The sequence below is a fragment of the Poecilia reticulata genome, linkage group LG21 (genome assembly GCF_000633615.1).
Source record: "Poecilia reticulata strain Guanapo linkage group LG21, Guppy_female_1.0+MT, whole genome shotgun sequence".
Lineage (NCBI taxonomy): Eukaryota > Metazoa > Chordata > Actinopteri > Cyprinodontiformes > Poeciliidae > Poecilia > Poecilia reticulata.
Window position 1 is genome coordinate 12,652,695 of NC_024351.1, and position 21,020 is coordinate 12,673,714.

The following is a 21,020-nucleotide window of genomic DNA, read 5'->3' on the forward strand; positions in this document are numbered from 1 at the left end:
CAAAAGAACCTCTGCAGACTGGTTGCAATCTCAAGCCAGCACAGACAGAAGCAAGTCCAGGTAGGGTTCCTCAGACACCTGCTGTCCGACACAACCAGAGCATGACAAACACATTGATGCCTCAATAGATTCGCAAAACCAACTCGGTCTTCCCCGTCACTTCGGAGTAAACAAGAGAATGAGCTTACAAGGAATCCAGAGAGCATTTCGKATCAAATCCATTCAAGTGCATCTAGTTGTAAAGCTTGTCTGTTTCTCTTTGCCAGCTCAGATGTAAACCAACAATGGCATGCTYAAATGCCTAGAACTAGCCAATTAGTGGTAGATCAAATGCAAACTAGGTTTYATCTTTAATCAAAGACGGCATAAGAACCAACCGATTCCATTTTGATTTACTGGAAATGTGAAATTATTGCTYTTGATCGGAGTCAGAAAATTCTGTGAATTAAATTCTTAGTTCACATCAGAACCAAGTGAACCTGAAAACTGAAGGATTGCTGCAGGGTGTGTACTCTGAGGAGGATTAGGTTGGATTAGACCTGATAGAAACAGGAACTCAGTAGGGACTCAGGATGTCATTATTTCTGCAGGCCCAGGGAATGCACTCTCTCCAAGGCAAGGACTGCTGCCACTTACTCGTTGCTGGCACCAGATTCTGCTACAAATAGTCAGTCACCCTGAATGGAGCATGCTGATGTACCAATATGCACTGAGAGAGTGATTTTCAGATCGTAGCAGTGAGGAGTCMATGACAATGCAGGATGCATTTTCTAAATGAAAAGGGAAAGTTTTTAAACCAAACATTTTTTGTCAATAAGGACAAATGTAAAAGAATAAAGAAATGTTTAGAGGAAAATGTAAAAAAAAAAAAAAAAAAGACAATCCTGTTCAGCAAGAATCTAATATGCTTCTCTTCTTAGAATAAAGCATAAAAATCAAGCTTTGTGGTCAAAGCGAAAAAAAATTTCAATTCAACTAAACTCCATCTGTAAAAACTGTAAATGCAACAAGAGAAAAATCAGGTTGAAAGTTGTTTGACAAATTTTGCAAAATTGGTTACAAATGATCACAAGGATCTTATGAAATTAAAGTATCAGAATGTCACAAAACAGCACAAAATAAAAAGTCATAAAATAAAAGCGAAATAACCAGAACAAAAGGTATATTGAAGAAAAATTTAGTTTCTTCAAAATTGATGGAAAGACTGATCTATTCGACTCTGAAGGACGTAGAGACCACACCAACCTCAAATTGGGGCTATTTGACTGGATGGAGCATGTGGAGTGTTCCCAGGAGGACAAACAAACATGGAGTCTCTTAAATGTGACATGCAGCCAATCAGAAAGTAAGGTGATTGGCATGCAAAACATAAAACTGCTGTGGCTACCAGAAAGTCCGGTGGATGTCTTTTTCCTTTTTGATGTTTCAGTAGTTGGACTATTGAAACTCCAAACCCACAGTGAAACATAGCAGCAACAATAATGCTCTAGGTTTTACATTTCTACGCTTATGTAACCGGATTTATGCAGTTTATTCCATTTGAGGAAACTTTCCTTTGCTTATGTCTCAAAAACAAAAGTTTAAACTGTACTTTTTCCATTTTACCCAATAAAAAGCCTGGATTTTTGGATGGGCAAATCTCCAAAAAGATGCCACTGAACATCGTTGCCCAAAGTTAAATCAATGGAGTAAAATAAAATTCTCAACTTCTGTCAAAAATTCATCTGCAACTTTGCCTTCACCACGTTTCTCATTTGACTTGTTGACTTTAAACCCCACCACAGCTTTCGTTAAGAAGCTGCWGTGTGTCAACTTATTTCTGTCATTACAACAATTTCAAAAATCAAATTTAAAACGTTATTTATCACTAGTGTGCTCGGATTAACTGTCATTTGAATCCAATTTCTCTTGGTAAAAAAAAAAACAAACAACTCGCCAAGATATTCATTTCAGGAATGCATTACCCAAATTGCGCTTATTCTCACAAAAACACAAGAAAAAATGGAAAATGTAGAAGTGATGAGTAATCGCCTCGTCATAGCAAAATTTGCGATTTCAGCTCCTCYTAATTAGCCTCTTCCCATCACCTTGATTTGATTAGGCTGCCATTTTCTACCTGCTCTGTTGCAAAGAGCTCTTCTCAGAATCTGCAGCCAGCTGTGCTGTGAATACATGCGCTTATTCATCCACTAAGTGACAAGAAGGATGTAAACCTCAAAYCAGCCATACATGAACATTTTCTCCTGCAGTGTTACCCATCAGCACTTCACACACACATTCTTTTCAGCTCAGTTTTCACTTTGCACAGATCTTCACTTGAAGGATTTACAGTTTGAAAACTGAGTAAACATTTCTTTCACTTGTGTAAACTTGTTTAAAGATTACCCTTTACAGGAAATGACGTTATCTGGTGGTCAAAATAGGAGTTTACAGCTGAATTATTTGCTTGAACACAAAGTCGATCGCAGAGCTTTGCTGGRAATCGGTGAACCATGATTCATGCCCTTGTTCTCCAGTCAACAGCTTTGAYATATGAAACTGCCTAATAAATATGCCATGGATTGCAGTTACAAAGCATGACTGGAATTTATGGCAGAGAAAAGAGGCTCAAACTCAAAAGGTCTAAAATAAATCAGGACTGAATTTCCCATTAACAAATCGTTTTCCAATTAATGTAAAGAGCGGCACTACATCAAACTGAAACGTGTTTAAAAGTGTGTAAATCACCGGCAGGATGAGCGTTCGCTGAACTAATTTGTGGAAAATTGATTGCTAATATTACAAATGTGTAGAAAATGTAATCTTTGTTATTCATCCGTCAGTCGTACGAGAAAAAGACAAGCTCAAAAATAACTTRGCAGCAACAAAAATGTATTAATCCTAACCTCCAGACAAAGAATATCGCTCTTGCATTTCAGACTGTGCATTATTTATATTTTGTAAATTTGACGTTTTATCCGGTCTTACCATATAAAAAATTATGTTGGGGAAATAGGTTGTGAACTTCAGATTGATTATTTCAATTATGGACAGTTGAAACTAAAAATGTAAACTTCTGAACGTGAAGATATTAAATAAATTYATTATTGTTGAAGTACAAGTTGATTTAATTTCAGACTGTGAAGTCTTTTTATTCAACATATATAAACTTTAGTTTCASCTGTGAATCAGATTTAATTTATTTAATTTTGTCAATGTAATTACAGTCAAATCTTAATTTATTTTTTTTTTATTTCGTCAATATATTCATCACGAGAGGGTWAACATTTCTTACAGTGACATCTCTGTTATGAAGTTGGCTTTTCTTGTGATGCTCACAGTGAGCGACTCAAGAGGATGATGGGCCACACAAAAGCTRGCCTGGGTAATCGAAGTGTCAGGCCCTTGAAGGAAAGATTTGACAGTTGGCAGGTGGTACAATTTCTAAAACCAAAAGCACATCAGTGAAATCACTGAAGTTGTTTTGGCCTTTGGTTCTTTTCCAGATGGGGACRGCGACAACAGGCAAAGAGCTGCAATCAGTTAGGGAGTGCAGAAAGGGCAGTCCTCGWGGGAAAAGGGCGATAGGTGATYTCTGAGATAAACAAAGTCCACCTTTTGTTTATGTGCTTGAGATAAATCCAGCCGAATTTGTTCTTTCCTGACAAGTGACCTTTTTCACTCCTATGATGTTGGTTCTGCCAATATTTTCTCTCTCCCAAGTTGCCGGCTATTGATGGGTTTGGTGGAGAGTCTATTGATCAGATTTGAGAAAGACTATTGATTAGAAATGCATCATGTCACATTCTGATCAGCTGTTTTTTCTAAGAGGATAAGATGCCACAGGGGAACTATTTGTTCTATGGGAAAATTGGTAAGAAACTTAAAATTAAAGTCATTTTCACCCTAATTAAGGTGTGAAAAAGCAAAATTACTGAGAACAAGTTAGAATGCATCAAGTTTATTGTCTAAGGATCAAATCTGCAATTAAAATGCAGTTTCTGAATGATAAAGTGTGCACCATTTTATTTTTTTATTAAGAAAATTTGAAAACACTTCTTTAAAATCAGCATGACTATGCATGTGTATGTTTGATTTCAGATGATTAGGGATGTCGATAATGGCATTAAAACCTGACTAATCTCTGTTCTGTATGCATCAAGATGGCGATTGGATACATTTAATCTCAGTGAAACGTCAGGTCTGTTTGACCAAGAAAGCTCATTTAGCAGCAGATAATTAGGACCGTTTTCGCATCATCTTAGAAATTTAAAGACTGCTCTAAACTTTTTCTCTAACCATGTGTCTGCCATGCTGATACCTCGACTTGCAGTCCTAAAAATATTTACCGTCTTCTTTCCAAACTTTTAGACCATATGAAGACTCCAKCATGTCCTTTAAACATTTTATTGTCATTAAATAAAGTTTACAKAAAAACAACTCAATAACTAGTCAGAGGTAAATGTAAAACTGCTGTWTGAGCTCTTAAATACTGCAGATTCCTCAGCTATTAAGAGGTTTATCCTTTTACCTAAGCTTTCTCATATTGTRAAATTATTGAAAATCTGGTAGGTCARTATTTGATACTACAGATCATTCAGAGTTAGCATATTAGGTGAAATTAGTATATCAGATTAGTTGCATTATTCCTAAGTATTTCTTAAAAACAGAACTTCCAATGATTTCTGGTAAATTTTAAGGTGTTTCACGTTTACGTTCTTGGCCCCATTTTATTTGTGCCTTATTCGATTCTGTCATATAGTTTTGTTTAGAGCTATTGCCTAGATTATTAGCTTCACATTAGATTTATCCCTTAAATTCTTTTGATCATTATTTGTATAAATAAAGCACATCATTCAACATTTTTGCATGATTGCAATTTTGTTTACTTGCCTAAAAAAGAAAAACTTMATTGATCACCTGCAGCTAATTCAAAATGCAGCTGGTATTTCAAGGATATAGAGATGTACTCTATTTTGTTCTATGGACTCGATAAACTTGCTCAATAAGAAACTAAAAACTTTTATAATAGTTTTTCTATATAAAGTCAAATTTTATTTTTCTTATCCAAAGTCACTTGTCATTTYATCTTAAAGGCTTCCTACGTACTTYTTTGATAAAACAAGTCAGTTGCTCATATGCACAGAAGCTTTTGAAATTTATCAAAACGTTGAATACTTCAGCAAAGGTCAGCATCCAAAGCCTGCAGCCCATTCAGAGTGGCCCATAGAAAAATATGGGGAGGGTGTKTGTGCAAACAGGCTGATAAGTAAACAGGCTCTCAGTTCAACAGCTGCTATTGTCGCTGAAAAAAATCACAAATAATAAAAATGAAGGCCCAATATGCCGGAAGTCACACACGCCTCTGCACGCACGCAGACAATAAGCTGCACACACAAATTCACTGCATCTCATTTTCTTTCCTTATGACACGTGCACACACAGATACACACACAGGCCCAAGCAGTGTTTATGAGCAGATGCTGGCTGACAGGTTTGAATTCATGCAGGAAAAAATGCGAGTCAACACTCTTGGCTCTTGTCGACGGCGCTGAATCTCCTCAACCTAATATAATCTCTGTATGTACGCTGACGGGGGGAAAATGTGAATTTTGAGGTAAAATTTCTCATTTTCAATCATCTGCAGACCATGTTCATGCAAGCAGCCTCTTGTAATGTAAATGAATACAGTAACGCAGAACTGGAACTAAGATGATACAATGAATTTGAAAAATTCTGCAATACAGTACTGCAAATGTCTGAAGTCAGATGATCTTAGAGCTACAATAAGACTTGACAGAGAGTCCGTCCAGGGACTGATTTTAAATTTAAGAATGTGCAAAAAAATCAAATGTTCCTCACGTTTAGATGGAAAAAACACTTTTATACATACTTTACACAAAAATGTATAAAGTGCATCAACCAGAGTGATTAAAAGAAGAGTTGGAAGAGTAGGAGGAGGAAAGGGAAGAGTGAAGTTGTTCACCTTTCTAACACCATCTGCATAGCAGATTAAATTGCTCCCTGTAGAAGAGCGAGTCTTCATTTCTCTGCCTAATTATTCCTGAAGCCCTGACCCAGAATCATCTCGCCTTTATTTAACCCTCAACCCTCTGTGGATTCCTGGGAGACATGATGCTGAGAAGTGATGCACATTATGTCAGTATTATGTTCAGCAAATCAGTAAGAGCTAGCAAAATAAAAAAAAGTTACATTTTTTCCCGAAAAAAATAACCCTTGGAAGTTGAATAATGCCATCGCATGCAGATGTTAGTTGAAGGGCAACTAGCTAACCAGTCATTTTAAGCAAGTTAACAAGTATACAAATGTTACAGTCCTTGCTAGTTAGCTAGTACTAGTACTACACCAAATTCTATGATTTCTGTACAAGTTGTGGGCAATTGTGTCAGCTCAGCAAAAACTGGCAGCTGAAACTTTATATTTTGTCAGTATATAGAACTATATTCGGTGCTGCACTGTGGCTGTAKGTTTTTAGTCACTAAGGAGAGATGCGATAGAATGTGAGATGACAGTAAATCTCTCAATAGAGCATCTCCCTCACTTCTGAGATGATTGTTAAGCTCCTGCTCTCAGGTTTCCACCTTGAAATTTGTACCCAGAATACTCCGGTACATTTCTGCATGCATCCTTCCACAAATTATGTGAAGACTGTTGGTAGTGCGTCCCAAAAGACAGCTCTCCACACCTCCAAACTTCACACTTAGGATAGTGTTTTGATTGTGATGTGCAGAGCCATTTCTCCTCTAAAAACAAAGACGACCTAAGAGTTTCAAATTTCCTGCWCCAAACTTTAAATGTGCTTTAGCATTTTCTTTAGTGCATTCTTTGTGTATTGTTTAAGGGAATAATTCCACATCTTCAAAAGCTCATTAATTAAGAACTAGTCTAATAAATCTTGACAAATCTTGTGGTAACTGACAGGTTTTGACTGGTTTACAGTGAAAAGCTTCTTCCACGTCTTGAAGACTTTTTATAAACTGTCAGGACACGATTGCCTCTTAAATTCATATAATTCAGCCATTTCCTTTCTCTACTTTCTTGCAGCTTCTAATATTCATGTGTCTGATAATTATTGTCATTCTACTCAATTACACAAAATATGGTTTATAGAGTCATTTACATTTCATCACTTACTGACACCTACTACATTTCATAAATGCTTTTACCAGGAAAGCTGCATGCAAAACYTTCTGTTGCATGTTTTTAAGCAGAGAAAAGCAAGAGATCCCGACTGACAAGACGATCGACAAGAGTATAGTGGTCTGTATTGAATGTTGCACTTGCATGTAGAGGAGGAAAAGAGAAACTGAAATTCTATTCTGGTCCATATTTGAGTCTATTTTAGTGAGSGCCGTGTCAGAGCTGTGGATTTTCAGYGCAGAAATTTGCTGCTTACTCACAGCAGCCTTTCAGTCGTACTGCTAACATAGTATCCATCAGTCTATACAAGTTTGAGCTTTTTGTCTCTTCGCTATTCCAACATCATTTTATTATTTCCTTTCTTGGTGTTTCAGCCTTGATCCTCACTTTCTCTGTCTATCTCTATCCCCTCCTGCACCAGAAACTCATTCATCAAAGCCRACAGTGGCTGTTGGTATCTTGTTATTCCTGCTGCCCCTCCAGCTTATTTTATTTGATGTAGATTTATAAAGCCTGATAGACTGAATGCTGAAATAGTCCAGAGAATATAACTCATCTGTTTTATACGATTTCTTTTTTTCCCCACCTTCACCCTCACCGTCATCCAACAAATGTCAAATATACGTTTTTGAGCTCATGAAAATGGAAAACTGAGGTGAGAGACCCTTCTAGTGCTCGTGATAGCAGTTTTCACGATGTATATTTAGGTTAGCARCAGTAAAATAAAACAAAATGTGAGGTTAAACAAAATATATCTGYRTAATTGCATGATAAAAACTACTGCAAGATGACTTTGGACAATAATTGTGTCTAAAAACATCCAATCAAGGGAGAAAAACCAATTTGCAATTATATTTCTCGGTTAAATCTAATTTACTCAAGAAGAAAACCTCACTTTAAAAGTTTTTTCTTCCTCCCAAATCCTGGATGATTATTAGTATATTCATGAAKAAACTGAAACATTTTAGACTCAACTTCCTCCTTTTTTTGCTGAAGTTTAAGGCTTCCTGCTGTCAAGCACTCAAGCTGAGGCACAAAATGTGGCATAAAAATAAAGTAAACCTGCTAAAAAAAAAAAATAGGGATTTATTTTTCCTCCGAAGAACAAATTCCAATCTGTGACACTTCATCTTGTCAACTAGCAGTGCTGCCTTCGCTGCATTTTTTCAGCAGAGAGCTGGTAATATTTACACAAACTTGCTGAACAAGCTATAAATCTGACTTAATTTTATCTGCTTAAATTTAGAATCAACATAAAATGTAACTCTTACTAAAAGAGTAGAAATAGGCCTTTACTTTTACATTCCACACACTACAGCTAAAACAACTGGAAATGATTAAATAATTTGACCCCATCCTGTTACATAATCTAAACTACAATCCAGCAGAATGTGTTTAAGATAGCAGGTTAATTTTCTAACCCTGTTGCAACAAACTTTACCGATTTCTGCAGGGAAAACAGTACAAGATAAATCTCTTATTTTTACAGTGAGTACATTGTTCAGGGTCAAATAATAAACCCTCTCAGTAAAAGACTRAAAGAAAAAAAATAAGCTGAATCTCAAGCTGTGTAACAATCCTCCATAAGAGCAAAATTGGTAATGACATTGTAAAAAGGGACATTGTCCTAAAGGAACAACATCCAGGCGGGTTTTCTCCTGAGCCAGTCTCTCATCCACCAAGACCAAAGGTGGATCAGCTCATGTTTTATTCATCCTCTAAACCTAAATCTTTTGAGATAATTAATCACCTGACTCGTAAATCTGCAAATACTGTTTTATGACTCAAGTTGATGTGAAGGCCACATGGGAATCAATGGGAGTCACTGTACTGCTCTCATTAGCAAAGRAAAACAATAAGGGTGATCCTGACTTTAGAGGCTGATGAAACAGACATTACAGAACAGCAACACCATGTTGTAGAGTTCAGGTCATCTTCTTCTTCACCCTTTTATGATATACATTTTCCTTACAAGGAATAATTATGTCTGAAAGCACMCAGATTCAAGAAATGGATAACATTAAAAAAAAAAGATGTATAAATCATTTAAAGGAAATCTGCTGTCTCAGAGAGCATTAAACTAGAGAGCATTTAAAGGGTGTTTAGAGCAAAACATCATGCTATAACTATGTTTCTAAAAACAGTAAGCACATTTWAAAAATTTGAAATAAAATAAAATAATAATAATAGTCACCCAGCCACTTTTTATTGCTTTAATGTCTGGAAAACAAGCCATTCCCAAAACCTCACCATTATTAAGTCAATATTCTGTGGGCACTGCCCCGTTACCTAGCAACGCCTGCCATACCCAGTCACGTTACCTAGCAACCAAGTGAGCTGTTGGGAGTTACAAGCAGGCTAGATCATGGCATATTGTGCTTTTTGAATATCTTGTTAGTTCTCCCAAAGGCAACACGCTCCACAACTACTTCTTCCTCATTGAATGAACTCATGTAAACTTTTGTCTTTAACTCATATGTGAGCCACAGATTTTGTCATCTAACTTTTGCTTTAGATAGAAATAGAATTATGCATATACCAAAGTTTAGTGTTCTGTATATAATGTTGCCACTATAACAACTTTTGCCCATATTCTGGTGATTGTTTTGCAGAATATTTTTACTTCAAATGTGGACCCATCGTCTTCTGCAGATCCTAACAATTTAGAACGTTTTCTTCGCTCCTACCTTTCTGAAAACGATCATATTGGGGTAGTCATCATCTGGGTCTATGGTGCTCATGGACCTCATGGACWGAAGCGGTCGAGCCTTTCTGACAACTTCATTTGGTTCCTCGGAGCCTTCATCGGATTCACTGGTCTCCACAGAGCTCGGCAGCTGCTGCTCCTCTTCCTCCTCCTCCTCCTCCTCCTGCTGATGCTGCTCCTGCTGAGGTGCTTCAGCCATCWCTACAGTGTCCCTTTTCGGATGTGTTAAGTTATCCTCTCTTCCTTATCAGCGACAGGCTTCTTTCTTTACGTCTTGTGTCCTTTCCTCWGCGTCTGGAGGGTGCTGCAGGGAGAGACGCAGATTAATTGGACCTTATAACTCACTGGTGGGCTCCATCAGTTTATTTTCCAGGGCTTCTGTCAGGAAGAACAGAATGAATGAAATGAACACATAAATTCTGCTCGTTTTCTCAGTTTAACTTCCTGCTTATGCGGCACATCGCTTAGTGTTTAAGCGTTTTATAAATATTTTTGCTTATTCATTCATAAACCATATTACCTCCCACACTGTCGCAGCAAGACCGTCAAATCTCCACACTTTTAAATCAAAGCACTTATTTCTCATACTCATATAATTTATGGGACTGATTTCAGATCTTGCTGGGATCATTTTGATGATGTACTGAACCCGAATATTTGTTGTTTTACCAACCATATGCTTCCATCTCTCAGCAAAATGAACCCTTGATGAGTCTATATAAACTCATGACCATGACTTTCTGTATGAAAATGCTCCAAGCATCCTTTAACAGAGGGCTGAGTAAAAGGATATTAAAAAAGCTCAGAGAAGAAGAAAAAAAAATAAAAAAATGACATAAGGATTTCATATTTATGAATTTTCTATCCAAAGAAAAATAAAATTGTTCCTGAATCTTACATGCTTAACTGTGACCAAGTTTTATCCCACTAAATCCACCAGAGACGAGTTGTTCTGCARGTTTTTAATTAAATCATCTTCATCCTGAGACAGTTCAGTTCTCAGACTGAAGTTGGCAACTCACGACTGAAAATCTAAAATAAAGTCCAAATGGAGCAACACTTTCTCCAATTTTAATTAACACAAGTCAGAGTGAAACTCTAAATCTCATCTAATGCCTGAAGAGTAAAAGTTATAAAATGGAAGCTGTACTTCYGCTGAAGATAACTCAGTACTTTCTTCACTCTATCCTCATGCAACAATCTGCTGAATGCTTTGTGAATACAACAGTCGTTTTCAGCAACTTGAATTATTTCTGGCCATCTTCTCTCTGAGCACATCCTACTTAACGTGCAGCTATTTCACTTATCTTTATTTCGAGAGATTAAATTTGATCCAAATAGGACATTTTATTTTAACTTATGTTTAAAAATCAAGACAGATTTACAGCTACAGCTCCAAACATCCTCCAAAGATGCTTGGAGGATGGTGGTGGAAAAAAATCAGGCTGTGGCGAAGCGTTTTCTTCAGACAGGATAGGGAACCTGGTCGGAGTTGAATGAAGACAGATTAAGCTAAATACAGAAAAGAAACTGTAAAATAAAGTCTCGAAACAAGGATGAAGACAAAAAAGGGCTACAAGAGTGGTTTAATCCCCCAAAAATTTGATCAGAGTGGTCTTGACCAGGGATCCTCGACTGCAGGTTTTAGATGCTTCTCTGCTGCAACACACCTGCTTGACCGCTCTGAGGAGGTAATTCAGATTTGATAGAGTGTTGAACCAGGGACATATCTAAAAGTTGCAACACACCACCTGCCGAAGCCTGGATTTGAGGACTTTGGGTTGAGACTTGAATCTAATTTAGACGGTTACAATATCTGAAATTAACATTCAAGGCTCTCCAGCACATTCTCCAAAACAATGAGTAAAAACTTGAGTGTCTGGATGTGCAAATTTGGTAAAGAAATTGCAAAAACACTGCAGACGAATACAAACCAAAGGCACAGCATTGATTTTTTAAAATACTTTGTTGCAATTGTGCTTCCAATAAAAGCAATGATGTTCTACATTTGTTGCTGTGTAAACATTGTGACACTGGCATTTTTTGCGCATACATTTAAAAAAAAAAAAAAAAAACTTTTTTGCCTTGCCTGTGAAGTGAAACATTTTGTTGATCATACAAAAACTCAATTCAGAAACCAGTTAAACATCTTTCCATAGCAGGATTCAGAATTTTTCATTTTGATCTTTTTTAACATAACCAGGCAAGATTTAATCCTATATTCCAGCCATGGCATGTTCCCCCTCTGTGCAATATGGACTGGAACAGAACCAGCATCCAGCAACTACAAGCATCAAACAGAAACTCTGCTACAAGTTTGGATACGCAAGCGTGTAATGATCAGGATTTTTTTTCTTTTAAAGAGAATGTGGAACAAACTGAGCTGCCATCATATAGAAAAGTTAACCTACATTTCAGCTTGTGCTGCAAATTGTGCTCTTTTCAGTGTATGCAATTAGCCGCGCAGTCAATATACAACTATAATTTGATGCAAAAAGAAAAGCTGAATGATTAATTTCACATTCCACTCAAAAGACATACAGACAGCTGTCAGGAGGCTTTTTGACCAGTATAGAAAGATGACAGTATAGAACTATAAATACAGAATGGGGCTTCCCACAACAAAACTGTGTGGATCTGAGAAAATGATTGTGAAAAGCAGGTTTGCATTTATTAAAATTAAGTTAGCTGTTCATAACTGGGCAAATTTCAGCAGGTAACTCATGCAAGCTGATCCAATATGATTTGGGCCCAACGCCCAGCTGTGTGTGTGTTGTGCAGCTCAGACACACATTTAAGTCCACATCAGCTGGCACTTTAGATCAATGCTCTCATCAGCCAGCTGTTTGTTCCTCTGAAATTCTCAAATACACACACACACACACACGCGTGCACAGTGTGTCAGCAGCAGAGCTTCAGAGGGCTGCTTCCTGTGAGGAAAGGAAAATGTGGCGTTTGTTTGCAATTGCAAATTAGAGGGGGACTGAAATCATCTCAGAATTAATGGCTTCCAACCTGCTGTCGTTATTCCAAACATACCATCTGTTTGGTCGGTGCCGCAAACCTGCACCTCGCTATGACAACAAAATGCCAGAATTGTTTCCTTGTGATCAAGTTCACACACTGATTGATCCGTCCTCCACCCAGGATTAGATGTAGGCTTGTTAAACTGGGATCAGTATCAGGAGATTGGCTCCGACTGCTCATTTTGCATGTAAATTAAGTTATTCAACGTGAATACTCGCATCCACCTTTATCACCGTGTGATTTAAAGAGCCTGTGGCGTGTTTGCTTTATCGGGGATTTTGGTTAAATCCACTTTCACCTTTTCGTCCTTTATTCTAGCCCACAAATCGATATTTCTAAGCAGCAGGACATCCTAATTGCATTTTTGGAGTAAGAGGGATGGCAAAGGGTCACACGTTTTTAGCCCTTAGGAGTTTTCAGAATTTCACTTTAAAAAGTTAAAAGGTCCGAGGTGTACCTGCAAACGCAGAGAAATGTATACATTTTAAAACTTTAGTTTAATGTGAAACCGTGGCACATACTGAAAAGGCAGTTTGCTTGTAGCACCTCAGTTTGTCACTTGTTGCAATGAGTGACCTTTCCCTGTTGGTGCATTGCAGCATTGCTGATTTTCTCTTTTTTGGAAAACAAAAAAAAGACAAAGCTGAAGTCCAATTAAATGAACCCATTTGCTAGACAAATCCGTTTTAAATTTGGTTTGATTTGTCCCCTGCATCCCCACTCTCATCACTTTACCTCAAAGTTGCATGAACTTGGAAGATGAAATTAAAAAGGTATGATTGTCACTCCGAAATCTTAATTATGACTGAAACAAAATGCACTAAATTAACTCTACAATGCAGATTTGTTGTTGTTGTTGCTCTTTTGTAAAAGTTAATGATTCATTTTAAATTAGGGCTGCACAGATTGCAGCTTTCTAATGTTAAGTACACTTGTGCCAACCTTTTCTATTGGTCACAACCTAACATTAAAGTTTATTAAAGATCAGTGTTTGTTAGGAAATCCACTGTTTTCAAACAGGAACAAACAATCTTGCATAGATATGATTTTCTGGTCCAAATTTCCAGCAACAAAGAACAAAACAGCATCAAAGATGAAAAAAAAAAAAAAACTTGCTGTGATAATTTATTATGCAAGTCTCAAATTATAAACCCAATAAATTGGATCACATTCAGAGCTGAATATGACTTTGCCCTTCCATTTTCATCTCAACACACGCTGTGATGACAGCAAGAGGAAACCCAGTGAGATCTCCAGCTGCTTCTAAAGTCTTTTTTATCCGTTTCCCTCAAGACCCTTTGCAGAGCAACAAACTCACAGCTGGTGGTTTCTGCAGCACCTATTCCCACCACCTCCCAGGCAACTCCAGACAGTTGGCAGTTCCGACACCGGGTGGCTGCAAATCAAGGAAACAATCAAATCAGTGGACTTGGACGGTTATATGACAATGTTCAATTCTTAATTTGCAACAGAAGATTGCAGTTACCAGTCAAATTAAAGCTTTCGTTTTCATTTATGTGTATTTGTTCTGCATAAATCGTAGACGGATGTAAAACATGTTCGAAATTTAGATTTACAGGATCAAATGAATCAAGAATGAAGGTTTGTAGCCAGATATTTTCATGAGATCAGTTCATGATGTTACCACTCAAGAAAAGGTGAAGATGGGTAAATTTATCAGAGATTTTATTGAGCTTATTTTACACTTTTTAGCAAGACAAATTAAGAGTTGAAAAGAAAAGCAAACAAGCAGACATGTTGGTAGAAAGCAGGTAATTTTCTGACACATTGTTTGCGATCCATGATGATCCCTCACACCTATTAGTACGTTAAACGCATTTGTCCTGCTAGGTTTGTTTAATTTGTCGAAGTTTTTTGTTTGAAAACTTCCTGAAATTTAAAGTGTTCATTATTTTTAACAATCCAGTACAGCACCGTAGCGAGCTGATCATCAAGTCGTTAATTAATGAAAAAACATCGAGTTTGTCAAAAGTCGCCAGTCACTGTAGCGTGCCATCAACTTAGGTAACAATAATGAATGTTTCCCCTTCGTGATGGACACAGAACATCAAAATAATTTGTAATCATTAGCAGCAGCAACCCCGTCAACAAGGACAGTAAAAGCACAAGTGCTCATTATAAAACTTTAGTTAAAACACAAAAATCAAAACGCCTTCAACTTGATTACCTGTCCTTGTTTCTGCACCTCAATGTTGAGCTTCATTTTGTTTCGATGGTTCTAGAAAAACTTAGATTTTTTCCAAATGAACTCAAAATAATAATCTGCACACAAAATGTGTATTTGTAGCAAAACAGCTTATAATATTCTTTCAAATGCTGGGCATAACATTATGCCAATAGATTACACACAAACATCACAAAAAATATTTGATATTTTCAATCTAAAAGGAGAATATTGTAAAAAAAATTTAAAAAATCTTAGCTTTTGCTAAGATTTTTTTTGTTGTCGAATGGACGACAAAAAAAACAAAATCCCATTCAGGTTCTAACTGTGGACAAAAACTCTAAGGCTGCTGTAGTGGCAGCAAAAGGTGGATTTACAAGGTGGACTGAGGGTTGTGTGTTTTGAAAAAATATATAATTTTCTTTCATTTCATAATTTTCTTAGCTCATCAAATCACATCTCATTAAAATACATTTAATATTGTTGATGCAATTTCAGAAAACGGCAGGATTTTTAATACTTGAAATTAGAGAGTAATTTTTGACCCATTATCTAATCACAAATCTTTAACAAAATGCAGTTAATTAAAAACAAGAAGGTCATTAGCAATTAGTTCCCATTTTATTTTAATGCAGCAAAGCAAATTTCCTACCGGTCAATGTGAATTGTCACCATGCAGTTTCTGTGAATGGAGACCTTTAATAAAGTCTTCCTGGTGTTTTTTCAGCATGACACACTTTTGCAGAGATCAACTGTGAGTTTTGGGTAATAAAAGTAAGATCAGTGTTGGGCCTCCAGCCATGAAGGACATAAAGGCGAGACAGAAAGAAGAACCTGCGAGAACAAAAAAAAAAAAAACTGGGAAAATAAGTCTGGAAGAAGTAACAAGCAGAGTGAGGAAAAGGTGAGAAGAGCTACAGAGTAATAGAGAAATGGCAGCATTGCTCAGGATATGGAATATTCACAAATCTAACCTCAGAGCATTACTAAAAATATCTTATGCAGAAAAATCGCCAAGAAGTACCTGCAAGTCCTGGACTGCACCGATAAAACTGTGCCCCGATTCAACAAATAGGACACTTAAAATATGTGTCAACTACAACAAAATAAAATAAAAATTCTCCACACAGTGAATCGATGCTTTCAGGAATGATGCACTTCTTTTCTTTTTTTTTTTTTTAAACTTGACACTAAAATTAATGCTATGACAAAAACGCTCCGATACATCCGAATCCTCCCTATCCAGAATGTGAATCGCCCATTACAGTGAAATTACACAAACGTCAGGTTAACCAACTTAAAAACAGATCATAATAGTCTGAATTAGAATGTTGTGCGATTACTAAAGCAGGATTATATGAGCTTCTGCACGATGGATCGTTTCGAAAACTGAAACATCTCATCTCAGGACGATCCACTCCCTGAACGCGCACGCATCCAAAAGCTTCAATCATCCACTCAGACATTATGTGCCCACCAAAACTCTCAACATCCGTGAAAACCCCCCCACAGAAACACCCACTGTGACTCAACTGAGCAGCCGAAGTTGATCAAAACACAGTTGCGATTAATAGGACTGTCCAACATCCGACATCCCGCTGATCCAGCACCTCGGCGCATCACTCTGCCAACATCGCCGCACTCGCTATTTTCTTCCCTCCCAATCTTCTGCGCATCGTTCTCACTCCACTGCACATCAGTCTTCCCACCCCCATATTCAGTGCCTTGTTTCTCACCTCTTACCGCCCGCTGACGTCCATCCTTCTCTGGGAGCTCCGGAGACGAGAAGCGGCTTCACCACCGACTCAACAAGCGCCTGAAGAGAGAGGGAGAGACGGAGAGAGGCAGAAACACAGGAGGGAGGGAGAAGAAACAATCCTTACACACCCAAAACCGCTTCAACAGAACATTAGTTGGTACAACCTGCAGCCAAGTAAAAAGAAAAAAAAATAAAAACGATGTCATTTAAAAATCAACCAATTAACCAATACCTAATTTTGATATGGTATTTTGAGGCCCTCTCCTGTGAAAACTTTGACTCGTCTTTGCATTACTTCACAAAATATGCTGCATTTAAACGAGGAAAAGTGCTCTATCACTTATACATGCTTATTTTTGAGGTAAGGTAGTAGAGCAGCTTACTCACTCGATATTTCTTCCCAAGAAATGTGCTGCGATAAAAGTAATAATAAAAATATCTCTTGAAAAAGAAAGAAATAAGGTTAAGCTTGGAAACTTACAACAAAGGCAATAGAGATGCTGAAAATGAACAACAGGTGTGGCGTAATCAGCAAAAGGAGCCGAGCTGTGACGGTGACCGAGTAATGATGTGTTCCAGTTACCTGGGAATTTGGTATCTTCAAGTTAAGAAGTCAGAATTTCTACAATTTCTCCATACTTTTTTTTTTTTTAGTACTTCTTACTTTACATAAGTAGACGCCACTTTTAATTTGTTCCGTTTATAGTTACAGGAAGTTGATTTCAGACGCATTTTTGCATGTGTCTTGTAAAACTAATGTTTCTGTTGATGTGAGGAGGAGCGGCCATGTTGAAAGTCGGCCTGAAGTCATAACTGAGGCTAGCTGGAGTTGCTCCCAATTTCCCAGAGGGAAATCAAACTATAGTGGGCGTCCCAGTTGATTTTTCCGCCTGGGAAATTGGAATTTCCCAGTTCCGAGTACAACAGGAATGTAGCATAAAAAGTAGCCACAAAAGAAACAAACAAATCAAAAATAAAACTATTTTAAAAAGCACATTTAAAACTTTAGAGGTCACCTAAGGGTTTAACATAAAACGAAACTTTGAATAACGTTAAAAGATCAGAAATCAAAAGTAACTGCAAGAAATATGGAAAATATGACCCAAATAAACTGAAGGACCATTTAGGTTTTGGAGCAGTTTTCATTTTACATGCAAGAATTAAGCTTTTTTTTATCTAAACTAAAACCGTACTCTGCCATGGAACAATAAAAAACATGCTATTTTTAAAACAAACTGCTCAGAGTGAAAGCATTTGGGGGAAAAAGAAGTTTTAGAAGCAAAACCATGCTTTAAARAGAACAAAGAAGCATTTTATAATAAATTTTACATGTTAAGGAAGTCATTCCATGAGGATTAAAAGTGATCAAAATGCAGGTATTAATGTCATTTTTAGTGGAAATCAATTTTGAGATGACATTTGCTGTGAATGTCACTATATAAATAAAACTGGATTCTTAGTTTGTCCCTGAATAATTGAAGACGTTTCACAATATTTTCTTGATAAATTGTCAAAAGTGTTAAATTCTTTACAATAGTATGCTGCTGTAAAACTGCCAAGTATAAAAATCACCGTAAATTATTTTCTGCCTAATTCAAAATTATTTCTCCAGTTGTAAAATCACATCTCCAGAAATCTAGCATTTCTAATCAAGCAGGAAGTTAACAGAAAATGTTATTGTTACTCCCTTCAGACGCTTCCCAGCTGCAATGTATTCCAACCGGAGGGTGAAATAGTAATTCGTTTCTAAATGCTGGTGTGAGATTTGTTCAGCAGCACCGAGATAAACTCTCTCTGTGCCTCTGAATTTATTTCCTGTCGAGCAGCAGGCTTTGTCAGGGTCACAGATGGCGCCGATCTTTTAATATTGGAGCTTGATGTTGTCTATTTCAACTCCAATAATTCAGGTACAACACATGCTGGATCARACCGATTCTATTTGCAGCTTGAAGCAAACCATTTTCTTCGCAAAGCGTTTAAAAATACTTCACAAATATTAACGTAAATCTTTTAATCTGCAAAGAAAGTAGAAAATAAATGTGAACATTTCAAGCTGGATTGAAGGAAACGTCTTTGCACATTGTTTGAGACATTTATTAAACATTTTTCTTTTACAGAGGTCTGAATATTGGCCAAATGAAGGATTTAGTGAGTTAAAGCAGAATGACATTTTAAATTCTCTTTCATCCTTCTCGTCATCTTGGGGTTTTAAATTCTCCACAGATTTGTCTCGACTATTACATCCATTCCCATCATCCAATGTCACCTCACTGAAAAATAAATTGCTATTGTTCACATTGTCCTTAGTCTCTATGACAATTTACCCTCACGACTGCAGAGCTGCCTGTGGTTTCAGAGCTGTTTATGAGAAATKGACCCATTTTGCATTCATGTCAACTATTGCAATTGAAACAAAGGATTTTTAAATTGTTTTGACAAGTTAGGATGAATATAAAGAAAGAAAAAAAAACACAACATTTCAGTGTGTAGAGCTGAATGTTACAAAAAAAAACATATCTTAAAAACTTCAACATATTTAGACATAACATCCTTCAACACAAGCTTTAAAGTTGTGATTTTACCAATTTGAGGTACTTTTCTAAAACTGGTCCAGATCTTCCAACAGTCCAAAAATAGAATGTGGGATTTGGTAAATCGGAGAAAACAAATACGAGGTACCTCAAGGCTCCATCATCAGATAACTTTTATTAAAGAGCAAAACAACAGATGTCATAATTATGCTGATAAWGTTATATTTGTGTGTCGCTACTTGACCATAACCCACAACGGTCAACGAATCGGTGTCTCCAAAGATATAAAGTCTGTAGATAAATTGGAGGAAGTTCCAACCTACCGCAGAAAAGACAGTTTTAATGCAAGAAATACAAGGTTAGAAATTGGAATTAAAGTAGATTCAATAAGGCTAAGGAACACTGAGAAAGCTAAAAACACAAGGAGGCATCATAGAATCAGATCTGAATTTTAACATCTATTAATAAATCAGTCTAATACCAGCTTATAAACTTTATATTTCCTGTCACAACAAGACACCAACAAACTTTCATTCTCATAGATTACACCATCAGTAGCTGCTGCTCATCCAAAGTGCTGCAGCCAGAGTCCTGACCAACACCAGGATTGGGAATCATCTCACACTTGCAGATAAAGCACCGAATGTTTTTGACCAGTAAATCCTTCCAGTATGCTGGTCAGATTTGAACACCAGAGATCTGCTCACTCAGAGCTAAACAAACGGAGGCAGGATTTACTTTGCATGCAGCTCTGGAAACAGAAACTATCCTTTAAAAGACGACAAAAAGCACAACACTGTTGACTGCAACTTACTCACGAAGACCAAAACCTGCTTCATTGTTGTCATGTTTTAGCTTTCTATCTGCTTAAATTGGCATTTATTTAATGTTTCTTTTATTTAATTTTGCCTCATGTTTGCATTTGATTCTTTGGGGTCTAATGTGTATTTTTGTATTTCACTTTATCTCTGTTCCTTTGTTATGAATGGTGCTATAGAAATAAACTCACATTGCCTTGACACCACGTTGCAATGTAATCAGGCACTTATCACAAAAACATTACGTCAAAGCCGGAGAATAATCTACTTTCCTACTATCCTACTGTCTCAGTTAATGAACAAGATAAATCTTTCTCCATTTTTTCTAATTCAAGGTCTGGACACGTCATTTGAATGAGAAAAAAATAAGAATTCATTCATTCCAAAAGTTCTCCACTAACAGAAAGATTTCCTTACTTTAACTTGTGATACTTGAAATGCATTGCAGTGTATTTGTACAGGCAGCTCCAGATCACAAAACAATGCATGTTCTGACAATTTCAGGAACACCATCTGCGGGACAAGAGATTTTTTTCAGCTCAATCTCACATCATGAAGAAGGCTTTCTGTGCAAGCCTTGGTAAGAGTGAAAGGTGCAAAAAGTCAGACTTTTGAGGGTTCGTGTCTCACAGTTAGGAAGTGATGCTTGTTCCAATTTCCTTAGAAATTAATGAATTAAACTCTGCTGGAGGCTGTCAGACCTCTTTATGCTGGGGAATTTAAGGCTTTCCACTGACGCTGTGGGGTTCTGACCTCCATATTTGCAGCCTTGCAGTTCCTGTATAGGCTACTACCCCCTTTTTCAGTTCTGGTGCTTTGTAAACTGGATGGTTTTGTGTATTCCTGGATATTA

The 21,020-nt window shown here is 37.0% G+C and overlaps 1 protein-coding gene across 1 annotated transcript in view; it reads right to left on the bottom strand.

The window, feature by feature from the left end:
* The window catches only part of LOC103457355 (regulator of G-protein signaling 6-like), a 90,887-nt gene extending 73,589 nt beyond the window's left edge, over nucleotides 1-17,298 (bottom strand). The window contains exons 1-4 of the mRNA XM_008397401.2: nucleotides 17,206-17,298; nucleotides 16,796-16,875; nucleotides 14,193-14,270; nucleotides 9,828-10,151 (exon numbers count right to left, since the gene is read on the bottom strand). Of these exons, the coding sequence (XP_008395623.1) occupies nucleotides 9,828-10,046 (219 nt within the window). The 5' untranslated portion in view covers nucleotides 10,047-10,151; nucleotides 14,193-14,270; nucleotides 16,796-16,875; nucleotides 17,206-17,298. The remainder of the gene's footprint in view (nucleotides 1-9,827; nucleotides 10,152-14,192; nucleotides 14,271-16,795; nucleotides 16,876-17,205) is intronic.
* Between the last annotated feature and the right edge of the window lie 3,722 nt (nucleotides 17,299-21,020).